The sequence below is a fragment of the Lagenorhynchus albirostris genome, chromosome 8 (genome assembly GCF_949774975.1).
Source record: "Lagenorhynchus albirostris chromosome 8, mLagAlb1.1, whole genome shotgun sequence".
In the NCBI taxonomy this organism is placed as follows: Eukaryota; Metazoa; Chordata; class Mammalia; order Artiodactyla; family Delphinidae; genus Lagenorhynchus; species Lagenorhynchus albirostris.
In genome coordinates this window covers 74,195,017-74,214,630 of record NC_083102.1, presented here as the reverse complement: position 1 = coordinate 74,214,630, position 19,614 = coordinate 74,195,017, and the positions used below count along the sequence as shown (strand labels likewise).

The following is a 19,614-nucleotide window of genomic DNA, read 5'->3' as shown; positions in this document are numbered from 1 at the left end:
AAACAGCCATAGCTTATTGCAGCTGTGTCTCTGCTCACCTAGTGGTGGGTTCCTCCCTCAGGCATAGATGAGTCGGAGAGAGCCAGACAGGTGGTTTAAAATTGAATGCATTACCCGGTGAGTAACAGGACCATGATTGTGGCGAGGTGTTTGTTGTTCAACTTGAGACACACAGGACTTAAGTGAGAGTTATGTGAAAGGAATAGCCTGCCATGAGTTATGGAATGAATTTTTAAATGGAAAACTTTCAAAATGAAGTTCCCCTCTGTGTGTCAGATGTAGTCAGCAATAAGAAATAGGGATCAACTTTTGAAAACCTTCTGTTAGTATTGAATCTTGACTACAGAAATGTGGGTGAGAGTGGAGAAAGCCCAGTTCTGTTCTCTGCAGGTGGAACCGGACTGTCTTCACCTTCCTATTGAAGGCTTTATTTATACTGGGTGACTCTGATGACTCTTGTGATGCATTTAAATATATTTATAAGGAGAAAACACAGGTACACAATTGTGGTAATTAACTCCTGGAGCTTCCTTTGCTCCTGATTACATTTCTAGCATTGCTATTTAAAACCTCATTGAAATTAAGAAATAGGTTTGACAAGGCATTGAATCGCCCCATGGCCTGGAGGCTCAGGCAATTCACAGGCAAAGTTAGAGCCCAGAAGAGCCTTTGACTGCATAGTATGGCTGTAGTTAGGTGTTTATTTACTTAGTTTTTGAGATTTTCATTTTTAAGTAAATTTGGAATTTCAAAACCTATCAAATATGGTTTAAAATTAAAAAAAATTATTGTGGTGGGGCTTCCCTGGTGGCGCAGTGGTTGAGAGTCTGCCTGCCGATGCAGGGGACACGGGTTCGTGCCCTGGTCTGGGAAGATCCCACATGCCGCAGAGCGGCTGGGCCCGTGAGCTATGGCCGCTGGGCTTACGCATCTGGAGCCTGTGCTCCACAACGGGAGAGGCCACAACAGTGAGAGGCCCGCGTACCGCAAAAAAAAAAAAAGAAACAAAGAAAAAATTATTGTGGTAAAATACATGTAACATGAAATTTACCATCGTAACCATTTTTAAGTATTCATTCAATAGTGTTAAGCGCACTCACATTGCTATGCATCCAATCTCCAGAATCATATGTGGGTTTAAAGCCAGACGGTATAAAAGCTTTATTATAGGTATGCTTTTACTCTAGGATTTTAACGATATTTTAGTATTCTAAGTTTTTCCATTAACTCAAGCAGTGTCTTCTAATTCACGCTTCTAAAATATGTAATAGAAATAGAAGGAAATCCTTGGTTACTCACTCACCGCTGTCCCCTCTGTGAACATACTCCTTTCTTGAAAGTTCTTGGTCAACTCAGTTTCTCTTATAACTATTTTTGAAGGAGTCTTGGCATTTTATTTCAAGGGACACGCATAATTGCAGACTCAAAATAGTGTAGAAATACTTGCATCTGCAGGACTCATACCCTGGAGAGGGGTATAACTTAGGAAATATGAAAAGGTTTCAATCTTGCATTCTTTTGCAAAAATTTTGGTCTAATTCAGTTTTATATGCGATCCATAAATGAGTTTTAAAACAGTTTTCATTCTAGCTTAGTAACTGCTTTAAAAGCAACTCTCTTAATGGACTTGACAAGGGGAGGGAGAAGCGTAAGCTGGGACGAAGTGAGAGAGTGACATGGACATATATACACTACCAAATGTAAAATAGATAGCTAGTGGGAAGCAGCTGCATGGCACAGGGAGATCATCTGCGTGCTTTGTGACCACATAGAGGGGTGGGATAAGGAGGGTGGGAGGGAGACACAAGAGGGAGGGGATATGGGGGATATACATATGCATATAGCTGATTCACTTTGTTATACAGCAGAAACTAACACAACACTGTAAAGCAATTACACTTCAATAAAGATGTTAAAAAAAAAACAACTCTCTTGGTGATTTACTCTTACCTTCAGTGAAAGGTCTGTGTGGAAAAGTTGTTAATTGTTTATGTACTTAAAGGCTTTTTAGAACTGCTTTTTCTCTTACAGTTTGAGGATTTCGTCCCAATCTGCATGTTGAAGTCTGAGTACTGACATTTTTTTCTGTATTGAACTGGAGAGTTGTCGCTCAGGACTCAGAAGGGGATGTGATGGACAATGAAGCCCAAGAGGCCTGGACCAAAACTTACATTTTTTGGTTTTGTTTTGTTTTGTGGTACGCGGGCCTCTCACTGTTGTGGCCTCTCCCGTTGCGGAGCACAGGCTCCGGACGCGCAGGCTCAGCGGCCATGGCTCATGGGCTCAGCCGCTCTGCGGCATGTGGGATCTTCCCGGACCGGGGCACGAACCCGTGTCCCCTGCATCGGCAGGTGGACTCTGAACCACTGCGCCACCAGGGAAGCCCCAAAACTTACATTCTTGCTGATGGCTCTGATGAAGCCAGTGTCCTAAACACGAGGATCACAATTCATTAAAAAATTGATGTTCAGTTTGCGTATCTGAGGGTAGTGAATTCAGTACCTGTTCTCTGGGACAGAGGAGGGAGTTAGAATTTACTAGAAACTACATTGACCACGTGGCTTCATATCATGTGTTAAGTGTAGCTGTCACATCATAATCCATTGTGTATCTACATTCTTCCCCTGGAAGCTGGTATCTAACCGGGCTGTGTACAGACAATTAAATTCAAACATTGGGAACGCCCAAACTATTGGTATTTGACTTTGGGGTATTTACTTCCTGAATTGTTTTCTTTAGATGTTGTTAGCTCTGAGTATTCAGAGGTTAATGGCATGAGAAAGTGATCCTAATACTTCAGCAAATTGGCCACAAAACAGACACTGACTGAGCACTGATGTTATTAGAATAGGAACTTTGGGCAGAACCCAGTCTATATCCTTTACCCACCAAGGGTCATTTAAAAATGGAAGTGCTGCCCCATCTCTTCTTGCTGTATGTTTTCAGTTTCCCCTCTTTTCATTGCCTTCTGTCACCCTTTATCTCTCCATGGATCTTGTCCAGGCCCGTGTCTCTTTAGGGCAGGCAGGGAGGGTGCGAAATGGACTCCGTGGAGAAGAAAGGGGGAACGAGTGAAAACATCTTTCCTAACAATCTCTTTATAACCTGTTGTATCTTCTTGGCTCTTTACCTAGAGGTTTATCTCCCCCTCGCAAACCCATAAATATATTAGAGCTAATGTAAGTTTGGATTTCTTTCTGACTGTAGACATGTTCTTAATCCTGTATGCATAGAGTCACCATTTGCGTCAGTGTAACCTTGCCTTTCCGTTAGAGGGTTGTAGGTGGAGGATGTGGTATAAATGGGGGTTTTATCTTTTGTTTCTGGTTATGAAAGGAATATATGTAATGGAGAAAAATTGGAAGTTTGAAAAGATAGAAACAAACAAATCTACCAGTAGCCAATCACACAAAAACCATTACTATTAGCATTTTGGTATATTCTTCTCTATTTGTTTTTTAAGCGTCCTTGACCTTACACTGTCTCTTCAGTTTTACTTACTATTTTTTGACTTTTCACCAAGATACTTACATATATTACAAGTTCTTTGAAATATTTGTAGTGGCTGCATAACATGTCATCAGGTGCCTGGACTCGCTCGGAGGAGGGGGGAGGAGGGGAGTGCGGGTGGCAGAGTCACAGCAGTAGTGTTTTTAGAAAACCAAGGACTGTAAAACCCTTTCTGGTGGTAAAAAACATACCCTAACAAAGTGTGTCCTCCTCTGTCATTCATGTAGGTTGTGTCAGTTAATTCCGCAGTCACCTACTTTTGGAATGTAGGGCACTTTATTAACCTTGGGTCTCTCCTCTAAAAGCAGATGATCAATGTTAACATACTTTGAATGGGGCTTCTTAAAGAATTAGGGTTGTGATTGACTCTAGCTCAGCTGAGTCAAGTTAGAGAAGATATTAAGTTTGTTACCTAGTTTCATGCAGATAAGGAGAAAGAGTGCAGTTGTAGGTGTTTAAAATGAAGTTTAAAAAATTTGATTAAAACTAAAAATTGGGGAAGTTCTAAAAATGGAACTCCTTATGAAGTACCTCTTAAAGTAATTATGCTTCAGGAGGAGGGGTGAACACAAAAAACTTGGAGTTGCTTTTGGATCTTATACAGCAGAACGCATGTAAATCGGCGTCTGAATGACTTCCTCCTAGAAAGTTCGGGATGACAGTACAGGCTGCTTTAATCAGAGGGCTAAGTAGCTCTGGTGTTTGGCCTCTTTCCCTGGTTCGTCTTGGCTTTATAATGTCCCGCCTTTGGGACCAAGGCTGCTCTCTGCTTGACCTCCCCAAGCAAGAAGGTAGGCGGTAACATCACATCTCAACTTCATCGATAGACGTACTTAAGAGTCGTTGGTAAACAGGCCAGCAGGAGAGCTTTGGAGAAGTCAGTGTGGTGCTTTGTAATTGTCGAATGGAGGTGCTTAGACTTCTGAGACAGGCTTTTCAATGAACTCTTTTCTGTTAATACCAATAAATGTGCTTTGAGATGGTAGCAGATATTTATAAAAATAGATAAATTAAAATTCCTTGGCTGATGTGTTCAAGAAATGTTGGATTAAACAGGTTTATTTACTGCGGGAATTCTTTAACATCTTTAATTGACTTAGGGGCATTTTTCAGCTTTAATGAGGGAGAATAAAGTAAGCAACATCCTCAAAACTCATTTTGCCTCATATCATCCTTCTCTAGGAAGACCTCTTTTGATATCTTGATGTAAAAACATTTGTAGCAGAAGCGGGATTTCGTATCTAGGTAGTATGGATGAATGCTTTTCAGACTTTACTGTGGTGTGATTCACCTGGGGATCTTGTTAAGCTTCCCCTCCTTCCTGATTGGGTGCGGCTAAGGTGGCGCCTGAGAGTCTGCATTTCCCGGAAATGCTCAGGTGACGCTGCGCTGCTGCTACACAGACCGCACCTGGAGAAAGGAGGTAGTTAACTGTTGATTACTAGCCGCTGAGATGGGGCCCGAGGAAGCTTAATACTTGCCAGGTGGTTTTCGTAGCGTTCCAGAAGGCTCCCTCATGAGCTGCGAGAGCTGATTGGAAGTTGCTGATGCCTCTTACGATGAAAGGAGGACTTCCAGAGTGAAACCAGAGAACTAGAGATCCCCTGATCTCCGGGACTTCTGAACACCGCTGGGTGACCTGCGGGGTATGTGCTCTAGGTCTCGTTCTGGCTGAAGGGATCACTGTTTCTCTTTGTTGGGACTGTCGCGACCTTTGTGCTGGAGTAGAAAGTTGTCGGGGGGGGGGGGGGAGGCCACCGTTTGAGGAAGGACTCTACGATGACTTGTTAGAGAAGAAAAAGGGTGTCTAGACAGATGGGGAGAAATAATTTGGCGGGAAGACAGAACGAAGGGGATTCAGTGGAGGGAGAAGGAGATCTAAATCAGTGTCAAGGAACAGAAAGAGTAAGCGTACAGTCAGGGCAAGAAACTTGTCGGCACCAACGCAGCACAAGGCTCATTACCCGTTACAGAGAGGGAGCCTGGGGAGAAAGTGACCCTGTGCTGAACCTGGTCCGTGGTGGCATCTGATGTCAGCAAACGAAGAGAAGTGATAGTTGGGGTGTGGTTGCTGGAAATACTAAAGGAAATACGTACAAGATGTGAATGAAGTTGTGGTTCCATCGTATGGCTGTTAGAGTACAAGGAAGTGGAGGCTGGTGCGTTTCTAAAGTGAATTTTCAGGCTTAAAGAAAAGCTCACGAGGGCTTCCCTGGTGGCGCAAAAAAAAAAAAAAGAAAAGTTCACGAGAGGAAGGAGGACGTGTGACCCAGGATAAAGAAAGTCTCACGAGCCTGTAGGACTCCAGGGCCAGCTCACTGAGGGCTGGGAAGTAAGTGAAGGCCGACAGAGCTCGCGGTTTTGTGTGTGATCAGAGCCAGCAGAGGAGGAAGGCATAGGCCTGCTTCTTGCGGCAAGTGGCAGGATGCGATGCCTCTCTTCTTACCTCCAAAAAGAGGATGACGTTTCAAACGGGGATTGCACGACATAGGCAGCAGTGGAGTGCCGGCTCCTTTAAATGACTTCTGGGGAGTTAGAAAAATGACCTTTTGTGATGCTGCAAGTCCACACGTGGGATCGCAGCACCGCTGTTAGGATTGTTTGCCAAATTGCCAATTGAGGATCTGTGTCATCACCCTGGTATCATTGCACGTGTCATGAATTTTGTAAGTTGTGTATGTGAAATTGTAAACTGCCATGGTTAATATCGATCCTGTCAAGTTCTAAAATGAATTTTTTTTTTTTTTTTTTGCGGTACGCGGGCCTCTCCCATTGCAGAGCACAGACTCCAGACGCGCAGGCTCAGCGGCCATGGGTCATAGGCCCAGCCGCTCCCCGGCATGTGGGATCTTCCCAGACCGGGGCATGAACCGGCATCCCCGGCATCGGCAGGCAGACTCCCAACCACTGCGCCACCAGGGAAGCCCTAAAATGAATTCTTAACTGAAAGATTTGGGAATGCTAAGGGAAATAAGTAGTAGTAACCAGGAGACAGGGTAAGTTGAAAGTGAATTACAGGATTTCCGCTTGGCAGTGTCCAGATCAGACATTTCTTTAAAACTCTAGGTACAGTCGATTCGTAGGTGAACAGTGGTGGTGGCGGGTTGTTCTCATGGACAGAAGCCTGTGGAAATTCTGCACCCGTTTGGGAAGGGACCATGGTCCCAAGAACCTGATAAAAACTGATTGGTTCTGAGGTAGCTCCTCCAGACTCCTGAGTATGGGAAACAGGACCTCACCCCCATGGGTCACGTGGATGAGTGAAATAGCCAATGTCCAAAAGGTGCTTGCTGTGAGAATCCTGGGCATGTGCCCCATGGAAGAATTTTCTTTCTCTTCTGACCAGGAGGAGCCTTGGGTGAGAGGCAGAGAATTCTGTCAGAGCTGCTCCAGCCTTGCTTTGTCACAGGTACTCTGCCATGTCCTAGGGATGTGGATGAAAAAGATACACCCCTGTCCCCGGAGCAGCTTACAGTGTAGGAAGGGAGACCCACATTCATGTACGTAATAACAGTCAAGTTTGCTGAGTGCCCCAAAACAACAGCGAATGCTTTCTGGGACTTCCCTGGCAACCCCGTGGTTAAGACTCTGCTTCCACTGCAGGGGGCACGGGTTTGATCCCTGGTCGGGGAACTAACATCTCGCATGCCGTGCAGCTCGGCTGTAAAAAAGGAGCGAACGCCTACTGAGCACGTATGATACAGTGAGCACCTTTGTAAGCCCTTTAATATTTTATGTCAGTGGTTCTCAAAGTGTAGTCCATGAGCATCAGCATCTTCTGGGAACCTATTAGAAACAGATTCACAGCCTCGCCCCAGACCTAAGGCATGCAAAACCTCTCGGATGGGGCCCAGCAATCTGGTTTAATAAGCCCTCCAGGTGATTCTGATGCAAGCGATTTGAGAACCACTATTTTAAGACATGTAACCCTGACAAGAACCTTATGAGCAGATTTCATTTCTCCCATTTAAAGAGATGGAAACAGAGGTACAAAGAAGTTAATTTGTCTACAGATGCCTGACTTTTAAGTGGTACAGAGAGGTTTCGAATCTAAGCAATGCACATTAGGAGCTCTGCTCCTAACCACCAGACAAGGCTGCCTCCCAGGAGAATAAGGTGCAATGCACAGAGGAAGGAGCTGTAAACTCCAAAAGGTAAAAGGAATTAAGGTATTAAGAGCTGGATTTTTTTTTCCTTTGCAAACATTTAATGAGAGTTAATTGTATGCAATGAATCATCTTACACACCGTGGACATTTATAAATATGAGTGGAATATAGATCCTATCTTTAAGATTCTTATAATGAATTAGGAAAACCTAATATAAATATGTAACTGGAATCTGAAGTACTTTGAAGTAACTAAGAGAGAAATTCTGACGGGGCAGGGAGTGGGGATTTGAGCATATGAATACATTTTGACATAAACTGTACGGAAACTTACTTCTTAAATGTATGAGGAGAAAGGCATTCCAGGCTCAGGGAATATTATGTGCAAGATTCAGATGTTTGAAACAACATGTGTTCCTGGATTTGCTAGTCTGCATTATGGTATAGCTTGGAAATTCCTAATTTAAAAGGAGTTTGTGCAACTAATTGCTCCTTGTTTATTTTCACCAACATGTTTGTTTTTTTTTTTTTTTGGACGGCACTGTGTGGCATGCGGGATCTCAGTTCCCTGACCAGGGATTGAACCCACGCCCCATGTAGTGGAAGCATAGAGTCTGAACCACTGGGCCACCAGGGAAGTTCGTGTTTGTTTTAATCTTGGGAGCCAATAATTGTTTTGACCTATTTCTTGCTTTTATGTAACATGTCAGTGAAGGTGGAAATGTACCTTAAACAGTTTTGGAGGAAATGATCTTAAATGGCAGCGAGAGATCATTTGGTTCAAAATGAAAAAAATTCTTACTGGTTACTCACAGGGATATATTGCTAGGGAGATTACAGAGCTCCTCCTGCACTGTAAATTTTGATAATCTAGACCAGGATTGGTAAAGTTTTTCTGTAAAAGGTCAGAGAGTGAATCTTTTTGTCAGGAAAACGGTCAGAGGCCATATGTAAACACAGCAGCTTAACTGTGTTCCAGTAACACCATGAACCCGGTGTGGCAACTGAGTTTAGCCGGTGGCCCCTAATCCAGGTCCCCACCTGTTTCACGCCGCTTACATGAAGGCCGTGGAATGCGCCAGGAGACCTCAGGATGTCCTGGTTGGTGCTATTATTTCTGAGGTTCTGCGTATGGCTTAGTTGAGTAATTGAGAAATAAAAACCAGAACTAGTTTGTAAGTCTTCCGTCTGCCAGAAGACTGTATGTTATCACCTTTATTGTTTTGCAGGCTTAAACAGTTTATGTACAAATTGACAAGAAACATCTAAGAGACTAATTTATTTCCAGAGCCGATGAAGGGAAGCAAGATACCTATTCCTGTATTTCTTTTGCTCATTTCTGACTTGGCGTTAATATAGGAAAGGAAAAGAGAACATTCTTTCCTCTTGAAGACCCCACACAAAGTGACTTATTGAAGTGTTTTCCACTACAAAGAAATAATTGGTATTCAAATGGATCTTTAAGTTCTAAAACAAGCACATAAATTATTCAGTGTATAAAAATATACTCTTGCTTCATATGTGACCACTTAAGACAGAGTTGAGACACTAGAGAAAACAAGGGGGGAAGGGTGGCAGAGGTGTTGATGGGTTTCATAGGTTTTGAGGGGGTGGTATCATACCTTACTACTTGGCCTGAGAGTCTGGGTCACCAGGCGGTGTGGCAATGGGAAGAAGTTGCCATTGGCAGTTCAGCCCCTGCTGTATACTGTAGAAGGTCCTAGATTGACAGAAGGTTGAAGTCCCTCTGGGGGTTTACGAGGCTGGTTGAGGAGAGATGATCTACACATGCAAATGGAGCCGGGAGGCATATTAGTGGCAAATACTGACAAGTATGGAGTGTTTAGGGGAAGAGATTGGTCACGGGAGGCTCAAGGCTTGGGTAGGCTTCATGTAGCATTTGTGTGGATGGAAGGAAGGGCAGGATGTGGAAATGTAAAGAAATACAGGGAGCAGAGGTCATGGCAAGGGCTTGCAGACAGAGGTGAGAACGCACACGGTTTGCAGAGTAAAAATCAGACCAGCCGCCTGGCTAGAGCGGGAAGTTTGCAGGAGAGATGTGCAGCCTGGATTATGTAGACATTGAGGGGACTGGCCGCTTGGGTAAAGTCTTGGGGTATTGTCTGTGAGCACGTAGGGAGCATAAACTGTTTGTTTTTAAATAAATTATATTTTTTAATAACAAGATGATATGTAAGGAGAGGTTTTAGGGAGGTTAATCTGATTTGTGTGAAGGTGCTAGCGGCCAGAGTGGTCAAGGAGGCAAGGAGGGTCATTCTGTTGGGTAGCCAGGATGATAATGTTACAGTGAGAGCAGCTTTTAGTAAAGAAACACATGCTGTATTTTGAATTTTTTTGAGGATTTATTTGTAGGGAGGAAGGAGGCTTTTATTTTTATTTATTTATTTTTTTGCGGTACGTGGGCCTCTCACTGCTGTGGCCTCTCCCGCTGCGGAGCACAGGCTCCGGACGCGCAGGCCCAGCGGCCATGGCTCACGGGCCCAGCCGCTCCGCAGCTCGTGGGATCTTCCCAGACCGGGGCACGAACCCGCGTCCCCTGCATCGGCAGGCGGACTCCCAACCACTGCGCCACCAGGGAAGCCCAGGAGGCTTTTATTTTTTTGAACTTTACGTTTTGAAATAATTTCAGACTTAAACGTACAAATAATACAGAGACTTTGCCTTATAACCATCTCCCAGCTTCCCCAAATGTTAACATTTTATATAACCACAGTGCACTTGATACACAGTACCAGCATTGACGCTCAAGTAACATTGACACTCAAGTAACTAAAATACAGACCTTGTTCACTTTCTGCCAGCTGTCCTACTAAGGTCTTTATCCTAGTCCAGGATCACACTCGGGGTCACATTGCCTTTCCTTGTCAGTTTCCTTTGTTCTCCTCCAATCTGGGGACCCTCAGTTTTTCTTACTCTTTCATGACTCTGACAGTTTTTGCAGAGCACGAGCTAGCTATGTTGAAGAATGTCCCTCAACTTGGAGTTGTCTGATGTGTCTCATTAAATTCAGGTATGCATTTTGACAAAAATACCCTAAAAGTGCCTTTCTCAGGGTATCATATCAGCAGGCAAGTGTTGTCAAGTCTCATGGTTGATGATAAGTTTTATCACTTAGTTAAGGAGGTGTCTGTGAAGCTCCACTGAAAGGTTACTATTTTTTCCTTAGTGTTCCTTAATAGCTTGTGAGGAGACACTTTGACACTATGCAGATATGCCTGTAACATTTAGTACTGTGTTCTTTGCCTAATGGTGATATTCTCTTTGCCTCCTTTCGTTGCATTTAGTAATTGAAAGAATTCTATAAGGAAGAGCTGTCTCCCCACCCCTCCCCCACCCCATTTTTTTAATTCAATGATTTATATCAGTATGGACTCATGGGTATTTATCCTACTGGTTTAATGCAATACTTTCATTGTTTTGCTGCTCAAATCGTCCCAGATTTGGCCAGTGGGAGCTTCTTCACGTGGGCTGCTGTGGAAAGGGTTCATGCTGGAGTCCAGGTGTGACCAGGCAGGTTGATTTTACCGCAAGTAGGGGATTCAGTGACACGTGGAGATAAGTAAGCTGACAATTTAACTGTTGACCCAAAATCTTCAGTCACTTGATGCCTAAATTGTAAAGGTTTTTCTGTGATTGCATTAACCAAGGAAGCCCACCCAGCTAGGCAAAATCATTCTCTTGTTTATAAACGCAGAGAAGAAAGATACTTGCCCAAGGAATGAATAGAATCACGTTGATGACACTTGGGGGTTTGTTTCTGTGGTACCTATTGTATATATTTTCCCAGAAGCTGCTGGTTGTTGCTGATCTGTCTCCCTAGGCAGGCAAGATTGTGAAACATTTATAAGTATTCCTAAGCCCCACTTTAATTTTCTCCTTTAGCTTTTAAGTGGGGCAAACATGTTTATACTAGAAGAGAGTCCTTTAGCAGTGGGAAGTAAAAATTAAGTCTAATGCTATGGATGTCGTTAAAAGGGGATGTCCTTTCAGAAGGTATGTAGGTACGATGCCGCTCTGGGGACGTGAGGTTCCTTGGTTTAGGGCTGCGTCTGGGATGGGGTGGATAGAAAACACACACCAAAGAACAGGTGCGAGGTGGGATTTCCTGAGACACTGGCTCTTTGTTCTACACATGCCAGACTTAGAAGCTCAGACTCAGAGCCCAGGGCTGTTCGGATGGCTTGCACCTCTGCTGTGTTCGGATCACTTGAGGAGTGCGTCAAGCTTCAGAGCAGCAGGCGGATGATGAGAGGTTCAAATTGCCAATTCCCACGACTGGTTTTTATAGTTTTTCTCAGACCGGGGTGCACGTTAAAACTACATTGAAGGGCTTGGAAAAAACCCACGCAGGTCCCTCTCCTATAGGTTCTAATTCTGTGGACCTGAGCTCCTGTTTGATTATTTCTTCAGTTTCCCAGATGGTTCTAATTTACCTCCAGGGTTGCGAACTTCTGGATCTAGCAGAGACAGCTATCTGTGACATCTTTATGCAGTTATCGGCAGTTGTTTGTCACGTGATTCTTAAATCAGTACATTCCATGTTATAAGATAAATGTATGCGGAAGTAACTAAAGACAGGCTTGGGCTGCAAACTCAGGTGAATTTCTTAATCTCTTTAAGTCTAGTTTTGTCATCTGTAAAACAGGATTAAAACCTCATAGTTTTTCAAAAATTAAGCAATATATTGCATGTAAAATATTCAGTACAATCTCTAACACACAGCAGAAACTGATTTATTACTTAGTAACATGCAGCATGTTACGGTAGAGTGGTGACTTCGGAATCAATCACAATATTCTTCCAGCCCTGGCTGTGTAACTTCCCAGCTCTGGGGCCTTACGTAAATTCCTTAATTTCTCTGAACCTCAGGGCTCTTGTCTGTAGATGTATGAATAGGTGGGTGCAGCTCCTAATGTGGGAAAGTGCTTAAGACAAAGGAGGTGCTCAGTAAGCATTTCTGCCGCCTTCCCTTTCATTCTGTTTTTTAACACATCACAGGGCAGTGGAAAACTCTAATTTTGAGAATATCATTGACTTTGGTTTGGCCAGGCTGTGTTGAGAAGATACTGTTACAGTGGCCTTTGTGGCTGTGACTGACTTTGGGAGCACATCCCTTGGAGCCTCAAGGAATGGTTGGGCCTGATGCAGAAAGAGTTGTGGTGCCTGGCCCTGTGCTTCCACATCAGCACTTGACTCATGTCTCCAGTTTGCATTATGCCGAACTTGTGATGACCGTGTCCTTCTCAAGCCAACTTCCTGGCTGAGTGGGATTCTGTCCTTTTCACCTGGATCAACTAACTTTTTTTTTTTTTTTTTTTTTTTTTTTGTGGTACGCGGGCCTCTCACTGCTGTGGCCTCTCCCGTTGCGGAGCACAGGCTCCGGACGCGCAGGCTCAGCGGCCATGGCTCACGGGCCTCTAGCCGCTCCGCGGCATGTGGGATCTTCCCAGACCGACGAACCCACGTACCCCGCATCGGCAGGCGGACTCTCAACCACTGCGCCACCAGGGAAGCCCTCAACTAACTTTTGATTGAGATGCAAGGGTATGCTGGGGCTTAAAAAGGACCTCTCTCCCCAACCCAGGCCTTAGAACTCTACTGCACAGCCTACTGGATCACAGCCTTAATTGTTTTAGTGCATAGTCTCTTAACACATGGGCCCTCTAGTTACTTATGGAGATTTTTGGCTTCTTAGAATGATAAGAAATCTAAGTACACTTATTCCACTTTAACATGTTCATTTCTACTTGGTCACCCAGAGTGGGTAAAGGACAATGGCTGAAGGGACAGCAAGTTGTGTTGTGAACTGAATTCTCAAGTTATCAACAGATTTGGTAGTTCTTGTTGGTTCCTATTTTAACAAAGCAGGTCATACTTCTCTGGTGACTGAAGTGATTCATTCTTTTTCCTTTCCTTTCTCTCTCCCCTTGTAGCCTAAGTATTTTAATTCAATCCAAGGAGAGCATTAAGGCATGTCCTTTAAAAGCTGATTTTAAAATTTGCCTTAAGTCTACCATATAGTTTAGCACGATATTTCCAGTGACTCTGAAATAAGTTCCATTTTTGGTTCAGACCCAGCCTCAGAGACTATTAGCATCTAACTTTAGTGGACACCTAACTTTAAAAAAAAATGAAAGTAATATATGATTGCTAACCAGTTATCTTTCTGAGTAAAGCCTTCTGAGTTTACTCTGAGTTATCCTTCTGAGTAAATAAAATTTATTATGAATTTTTTCTGGAAGTTCATTTGTGAATATTAAAGGGTTGCAATTTTCTAACACATGTTTAAAATATGAGGTTTGCACGGAATCATTTAGGGAATCATTTTCTATGGTTCATTAAATTGGAGAGGAGAAGAAATAAATTTGAATTAAAATCTAATTTCATTTGTATTGTTACTAGTCTTCTCTCTATGGTCCGTATAAGTCCTTCATGAAAGAATCATTGCATCTAGCTTAAGTAATTCTAGGAAATTGGAAACAAAGGGGGAAAAAGAATCATTTCATCTGGGCTTTATATTTGAGATATCATGGTGAGAGCCATTTAAAAGAGGACACCTGCATCAATTGGACCAGACATCCAAGATTATAGAGTAAATTGATAGGAAATTAGGAAGAAGAAATGTTCTTCCTGATTTATTTAAAATGTTCTTGAGATCCCGTGTCTTCTGATAAATGATTTCTAAGTTAGAGGATGGTATCTTGTTCACATGTATGTTTCTGGAGCTGCCACTGTGCCTGGCAAGGAGATCAATAGGTGCTTCGTAAGGGAAATGAACGGAAGTTAGTTGCCACGGGAGTGATGAGATGAAGCCCTGAAATGCTGAGAGGAGAAACAAAACCGAGGGAGTCCAAGATGGGATGAAAACAGCTGAGTAATTGAGTATGAGGGAAAGAATATTGAATGGCGAGGGGTGCATCTTCAAGGGTGTCTTTGTGCTACTCTTTCAGGGAAATGTTGGGAGAGCAGTCTGTGTGGTTCTTCCGAGCAGTCATTCTCGGATTCCTGTAAGTTGGCCCATGGTGTTTCCCCAGTAAAATTATGTAACAGTCCTTTCACAGTGTCTATGAAAAATGAGGTAATGGATGGTCAGTTCCTCCATGTTCTTTTTTCTTTAAGTCTTTGGCACTTGCTAGTTTTAGTCAATACCAACAGCTAACGTAAAGTGGTCTCAAAACAAAAGTATAGTTATAGTAGTTATTTTAAGTTGAACAGATCAGTCCTTTCCGGAGTGGTACAGAGAGCGCTGAGCTTCCCCGGCTCAGGTGAGTTTGAGAGCTGCTGTCCTGGAGCGTTCAGGAAGCACAGCTCCCTCGGGGCCAGTTAAGAGCGGGCTCCACAGGAGTTTCTGACAACAAATCCAGGTATTGTGTCCTGTAAAAGGCAGTTCCTGTTAGGTTGCTCTGGTCGATCCCCTGTGGGCTAGGAGCTTATCTAACACTGTTATCTAGTCGGCATGGAAGGACCCCATGGCTTTATTGACTCACCTTACCAATCTTTTGTAACAAGCCATCCACGGGGGAAGTTTCTGTGAAGTGGAATTGTGCGAGTGTAACACTAGTGTCGAGACAGCCAGATTTGGGCTGGCGGCAGAGAGAAAGGAAGCCTTTCTGCTTTCTTTTGTGGAAGTGCCCCCGCCTAATTCTTTAGAGCTTGTTTCTACCTGGAAGCTTTCTTTTTAACTAGATTATGTGAAGTAGTTGCTTTTCTGAGCTGATTTAGGCAATTAGACGAGTAATAAAGATTGTCATTCTGGTCTGCCATATTGACTTTTAAAAGGCTGTTTAGGGGAAAAAAAAATCACTTATCATGATGATTCATCTTCAAGTTATAAATCTGGTGTAGATGCAAATTTTAAACTGTTCAGTATTTCAGTAAGTGAATACAATGCCTAGGCTCAGAAGACAGAAGGCCTAGGAAGGGCCGGTTGGGAATGTGTATAGACTAGACCAGAAGGGGTGAGTGGGTGTTTTATTTTAACACATAGCAATTAAAAATGGCCTGTCTTAAACCTTTCTTTTTTTTTCTTGGAAGCCATTGCAGATCTTTAGCAGCGTGTACCAATTGGCATTCCTGGATAAAGAGTCTGTATATTTGTTTCAGTTTAATTAGAAGTACTATGGGAGCTGTGTGGAGTGGGCAAGGGGCTGAGTGAGAATTCTGTCTTAGCTTAAAGTTTGGTAGAAGGTTCAGATGCTGGAAGGCAGTGAGTGGCAGGGTATGTTTTGTAAGTGATTCTAAGAAGTGGACGCGGCGGACTAAAAACTATGGGATCTCAAAAGACAGCAAGCTTTGGAATAGCGGTAAAGAGCTTTTAAACATAGGTTGGAAGCTCAGTAAATGTTCATTTCTCTGTTCCTTTTCCTAAACCGCAACGGGAAATGATAATAGTTTTCTATTGCACTTGTACACATGTGGGCGACGGTGCTGCTTACTGGATTGTTAGGTAGGAAAAATAAGCTCCTACAATTCAAATCACTCAGCAAATAGTTGATGCAGAGATATAAATATCTGTAGTAAATGAATAGAAAAATAAACATTTTGTGTGTGTGTGAGGTTGTGTGCTAGAGGCTGTGAAAGCAAAGCAGGTTAAGCTACCAGCACTCCCTCAAGGAGCGTATGGATTCGTTGGGGCAAATGCACACGTAGAGAGATAGCCAGTACTGCAGAGCACCCAGGAGCCGCCATATAAATAGTCAGAAAACAAAGAGCTCCCAGAGGGACAAACTGCAGTGGACTGGGGTGGGTGGGCGGAGCTTCACCCAACAGGTGACTGCACAGACCCGGACTTCAGTGGGGTTCAGGGGTGTAGCAGGGAAGACGGAGGGCTTTCGCTTGTGGAGGACGGTGTGAGCAGAGGCAGGTATGAATCGCAGCTTCTTCTGATGAGTAGATCTCATGTTGGGTCAAAGAAGCTATGCACGGAGGTAGAAGAATAGAAATCTGTTGGAGGCAGACTGTGGTGGGCCCAGAGGGGCAGGCTGGGGGTTCGGACTGACAAGCAAGAAGGGACCTACTGTCAGTTGAGGGGCTATATAGGGACTTCTGTTCAGTTGAGGTTTGCAGGATGGCCTGAGGGGGCGTGACTGGAGCCCAGGGAAATCCACTAAAAAGCCGAAACAGCAGTCCAGGTGTGCAGGGATGAGAGCTGGAGCTCGGGTTGGTGAGAGTGGAAATAGAAGGGAAAGGAGAAATGGGATCAAAATCACACTGAGAACAAAGTGATACATATTCAAACATGCCTGTTTTTCTGTTGCACTTTTTGAAGTTGTGCTCTGTAGGTTGGGAACCGTTCCCATGGAATATCCTGTCCCATTGGGATGAATGTTGACCAGATATTTACACTGAGTGAGAATAAAGATGTTCATCCTCCATGGCCCATGACATTTTTTTGGCTTAGACAACTGCTGGGCCTGCCACGGTCGCATATATTGTGTCCTCATAGTACAAAGCTTTCTGTTTGGTCCTAATTTTCCCCTTTTCTTTCTTTTCATATAGACTCTATCAAGAAGAATTTCCAACCCATACCTTGAACCTGCTCCTTCCCAGGTATGATTCGTATCTCTCTTACAGCATTTTCTGAAACAGTGATTCTTCCCTTTGCTCCTGATTACGCCATCTCCTTCACCTGGGATGGCACGGCCGGAGGTGTTTGAAATGCTCTGATACTTGAGTCATGGATAGGACAAAAATGTTCTCCCATTTTCCAAGTCCTCTGCATGAATGCATTATGAACATGGCAGAGTTCATATATAATGTAAATATTTTCAATTTGCTGTATGATAGAAATGCTGTAATTTTAAAATACTGGATATTTTACTCTGAAAACTTTGTGTAAAAGGGGCCTATTTATATTTCTTGTTATCTAACAGTAGAATATCCCCGAATGCTCATTGAAACAAGGTGGGGATGCCTTCATTATGTTGTGTTAAAAAAAAAAAAATCAGCTGACAGGGTTGCATATTTTAGAATAACAGGAGACTGTGAGCTTTGTGAGGGCGGGACCGTTTTGGCTTTGCTCAGTACTGCATCCCCAGCATCTGGAATGGGACCCGATAGCTGCTTAGTGTTTTTTGAGTGACTGAGTGAATGCATACTGGTACATTGTCAGGACTAGTCAAGTGTCAGCTGACTCATACGTCTTTTATGGCGATACTTTCTGTTATCGGACTTAAGTTGTTTTTTTTTTAATAGATTTAACGTGTTAAAAATAAATCATTACGTGTCCTTCACATTTTCTTCTTAGGTTGTGTTTAGGAGGTGATTACAGGAAAATTAAGGGAGTGTAAGGATAGGGTTGAAGTGTTCCGGATCAAGTTATAGTCAATATATTATCAATTTGTTTGCCTTGGGAGAAGACATAAAATATTTTGTAGGTGCAAAAAGAGTTCAGCAAGAAGCAAGTAAACAGATGTTAGCATGCACCCTCAACATATCTTCACTTTCATGAGCCTTTACTTAGACGGTTCATTTTCATTTAGCTTCCTTTGTGAAGCAACATTGCCCTGTGGACGAAGCTGCCAATTATAGAAAAAGGAGGTAGTTTATAAAGTGGGACATAGACCTCTCCAGATCTGCTTCATCCTCCAAGAATCAGAGATGCATGTGGACAAATCAGAAGATTAAAAAAAGAAGCTATATGAAACTTTTATCTGCTAGATGGAATTGTGAAGTAGATGAAACCAGGATGCTTGGCATTAACTGTAAACTCTGCAGTTGAGTGAAGCTTAAAAGCAAAGCACACAGAAGCCTGCTATTAAATTGTGTCATGGTGAGAGATGCTTGCTAGATAGGAAAAAATTATTTTCCCAGCTTCCAAGACATTTACAAGTATGCATTTATCAATATGGCAGAGTTCATATATAAATATTCTTCAATTTGCTGTACTGGTACAAACATTGTATCTAAAAAAACAGGTATTTTGCCCTGGAAACTCTGCGTAAAAGGAAGTTATTTATAGTTAAAGCAGTTAAGTGTTTTAAGCTTAGGGACTTGGCCATAACTTTTTCTATATAGTATGTCATTGGCAGCTCACAAATTGTCACATCATTGTTCTGAATTCTCAGTGAGTCTTTGTCTTTTCTGTGTAGATTTATGGAGAGAATTCTTCTTGTGCAGGAAGAGCACTGAGGAATATTATCATCGTTCAGGCAGCTGACCTGATAAAGGACAGGGTGAACCTCAAGGGATTTTACAGGTAACACAGTTTCCTAACACCTCGTCAGAAATTCTCCTTGAGAAAAAAACCCCCAAACATGTTAAAGACATAACCTTGATCACAGAGAGATGGGCAATTATCAGTAGGAGGAGGGTCGGTTTGTTTGAAGTATCTATTTGGGATACTGGTGGTGTGGTGACTTTCCTCTTAATTAAACTTAGCCGAGTGTTTCACAGTTGGACTCCTGGTCTGAAGATAGGGAGATTACAACTGGAAGATTACAATACCATAAAGAATAGGGAGAGTACTCAGAATAAATGATGACAAAAAAAGTAGGAAAGGGTCTCAGAATAAAGACATTTCTTTAAGTTAACTAAAGTTAGCTTTATCACAAACTCATTACAGTCATTTTCTTTTTTTCCATTCGCCACAGATGGGAAAAATTCCATCATGGGCTGGCTTTTGGGGATAGTGGTTCCCAACCTATTTGAGTAAGACGATCCCCCATCCTTTCTTCTGAGGCATAGTTTACATACAGTAAAATGCACAAATCTTAAGGGTACAGCTTGACGAATTTTTAATCATTACACACACTTATGTAACAAGCTTTAGGGAGTTTTCACACCCTAGATAATTTCTTCGTGTCCCTTCCCTGTCAGCAACTATCTCATGCCAACAACTTCTTTCTGATAAAAAAAAATTTGGCAGAAACAGTAATATTGGCACCATTGACCAACTGTGTAGTGGAGATGAGAGAACTATAATGAAATAACACTTTAAAATCCCATGTTAATTAATCACAGTATTTCCGTAGGTT

The 19,614-nt window shown here is 42.9% G+C and overlaps 1 protein-coding gene across 3 annotated transcripts in view; it reads left to right on the top strand.

Annotated features, from left to right (window-relative positions):
* Positions 1–19,614, top strand: part of RAPGEF5 (Rap guanine nucleotide exchange factor 5) — a 216,591-nt gene that overhangs the window by 23,104 nt on the left and 173,873 nt on the right. For all 3 annotated transcript variants that reach the window (XM_060157140.1, XM_060157138.1, XM_060157139.1), the window contains exons 2-3: positions 17,138–17,188; positions 18,730–18,836. In XM_060157140.1, coding sequence (XP_060013123.1) covers positions 17,138–17,188; positions 18,730–18,836 — 158 coding nt within the window. The remainder of the gene's footprint in view (positions 1–17,137; positions 17,189–18,729; positions 18,837–19,614) is intronic.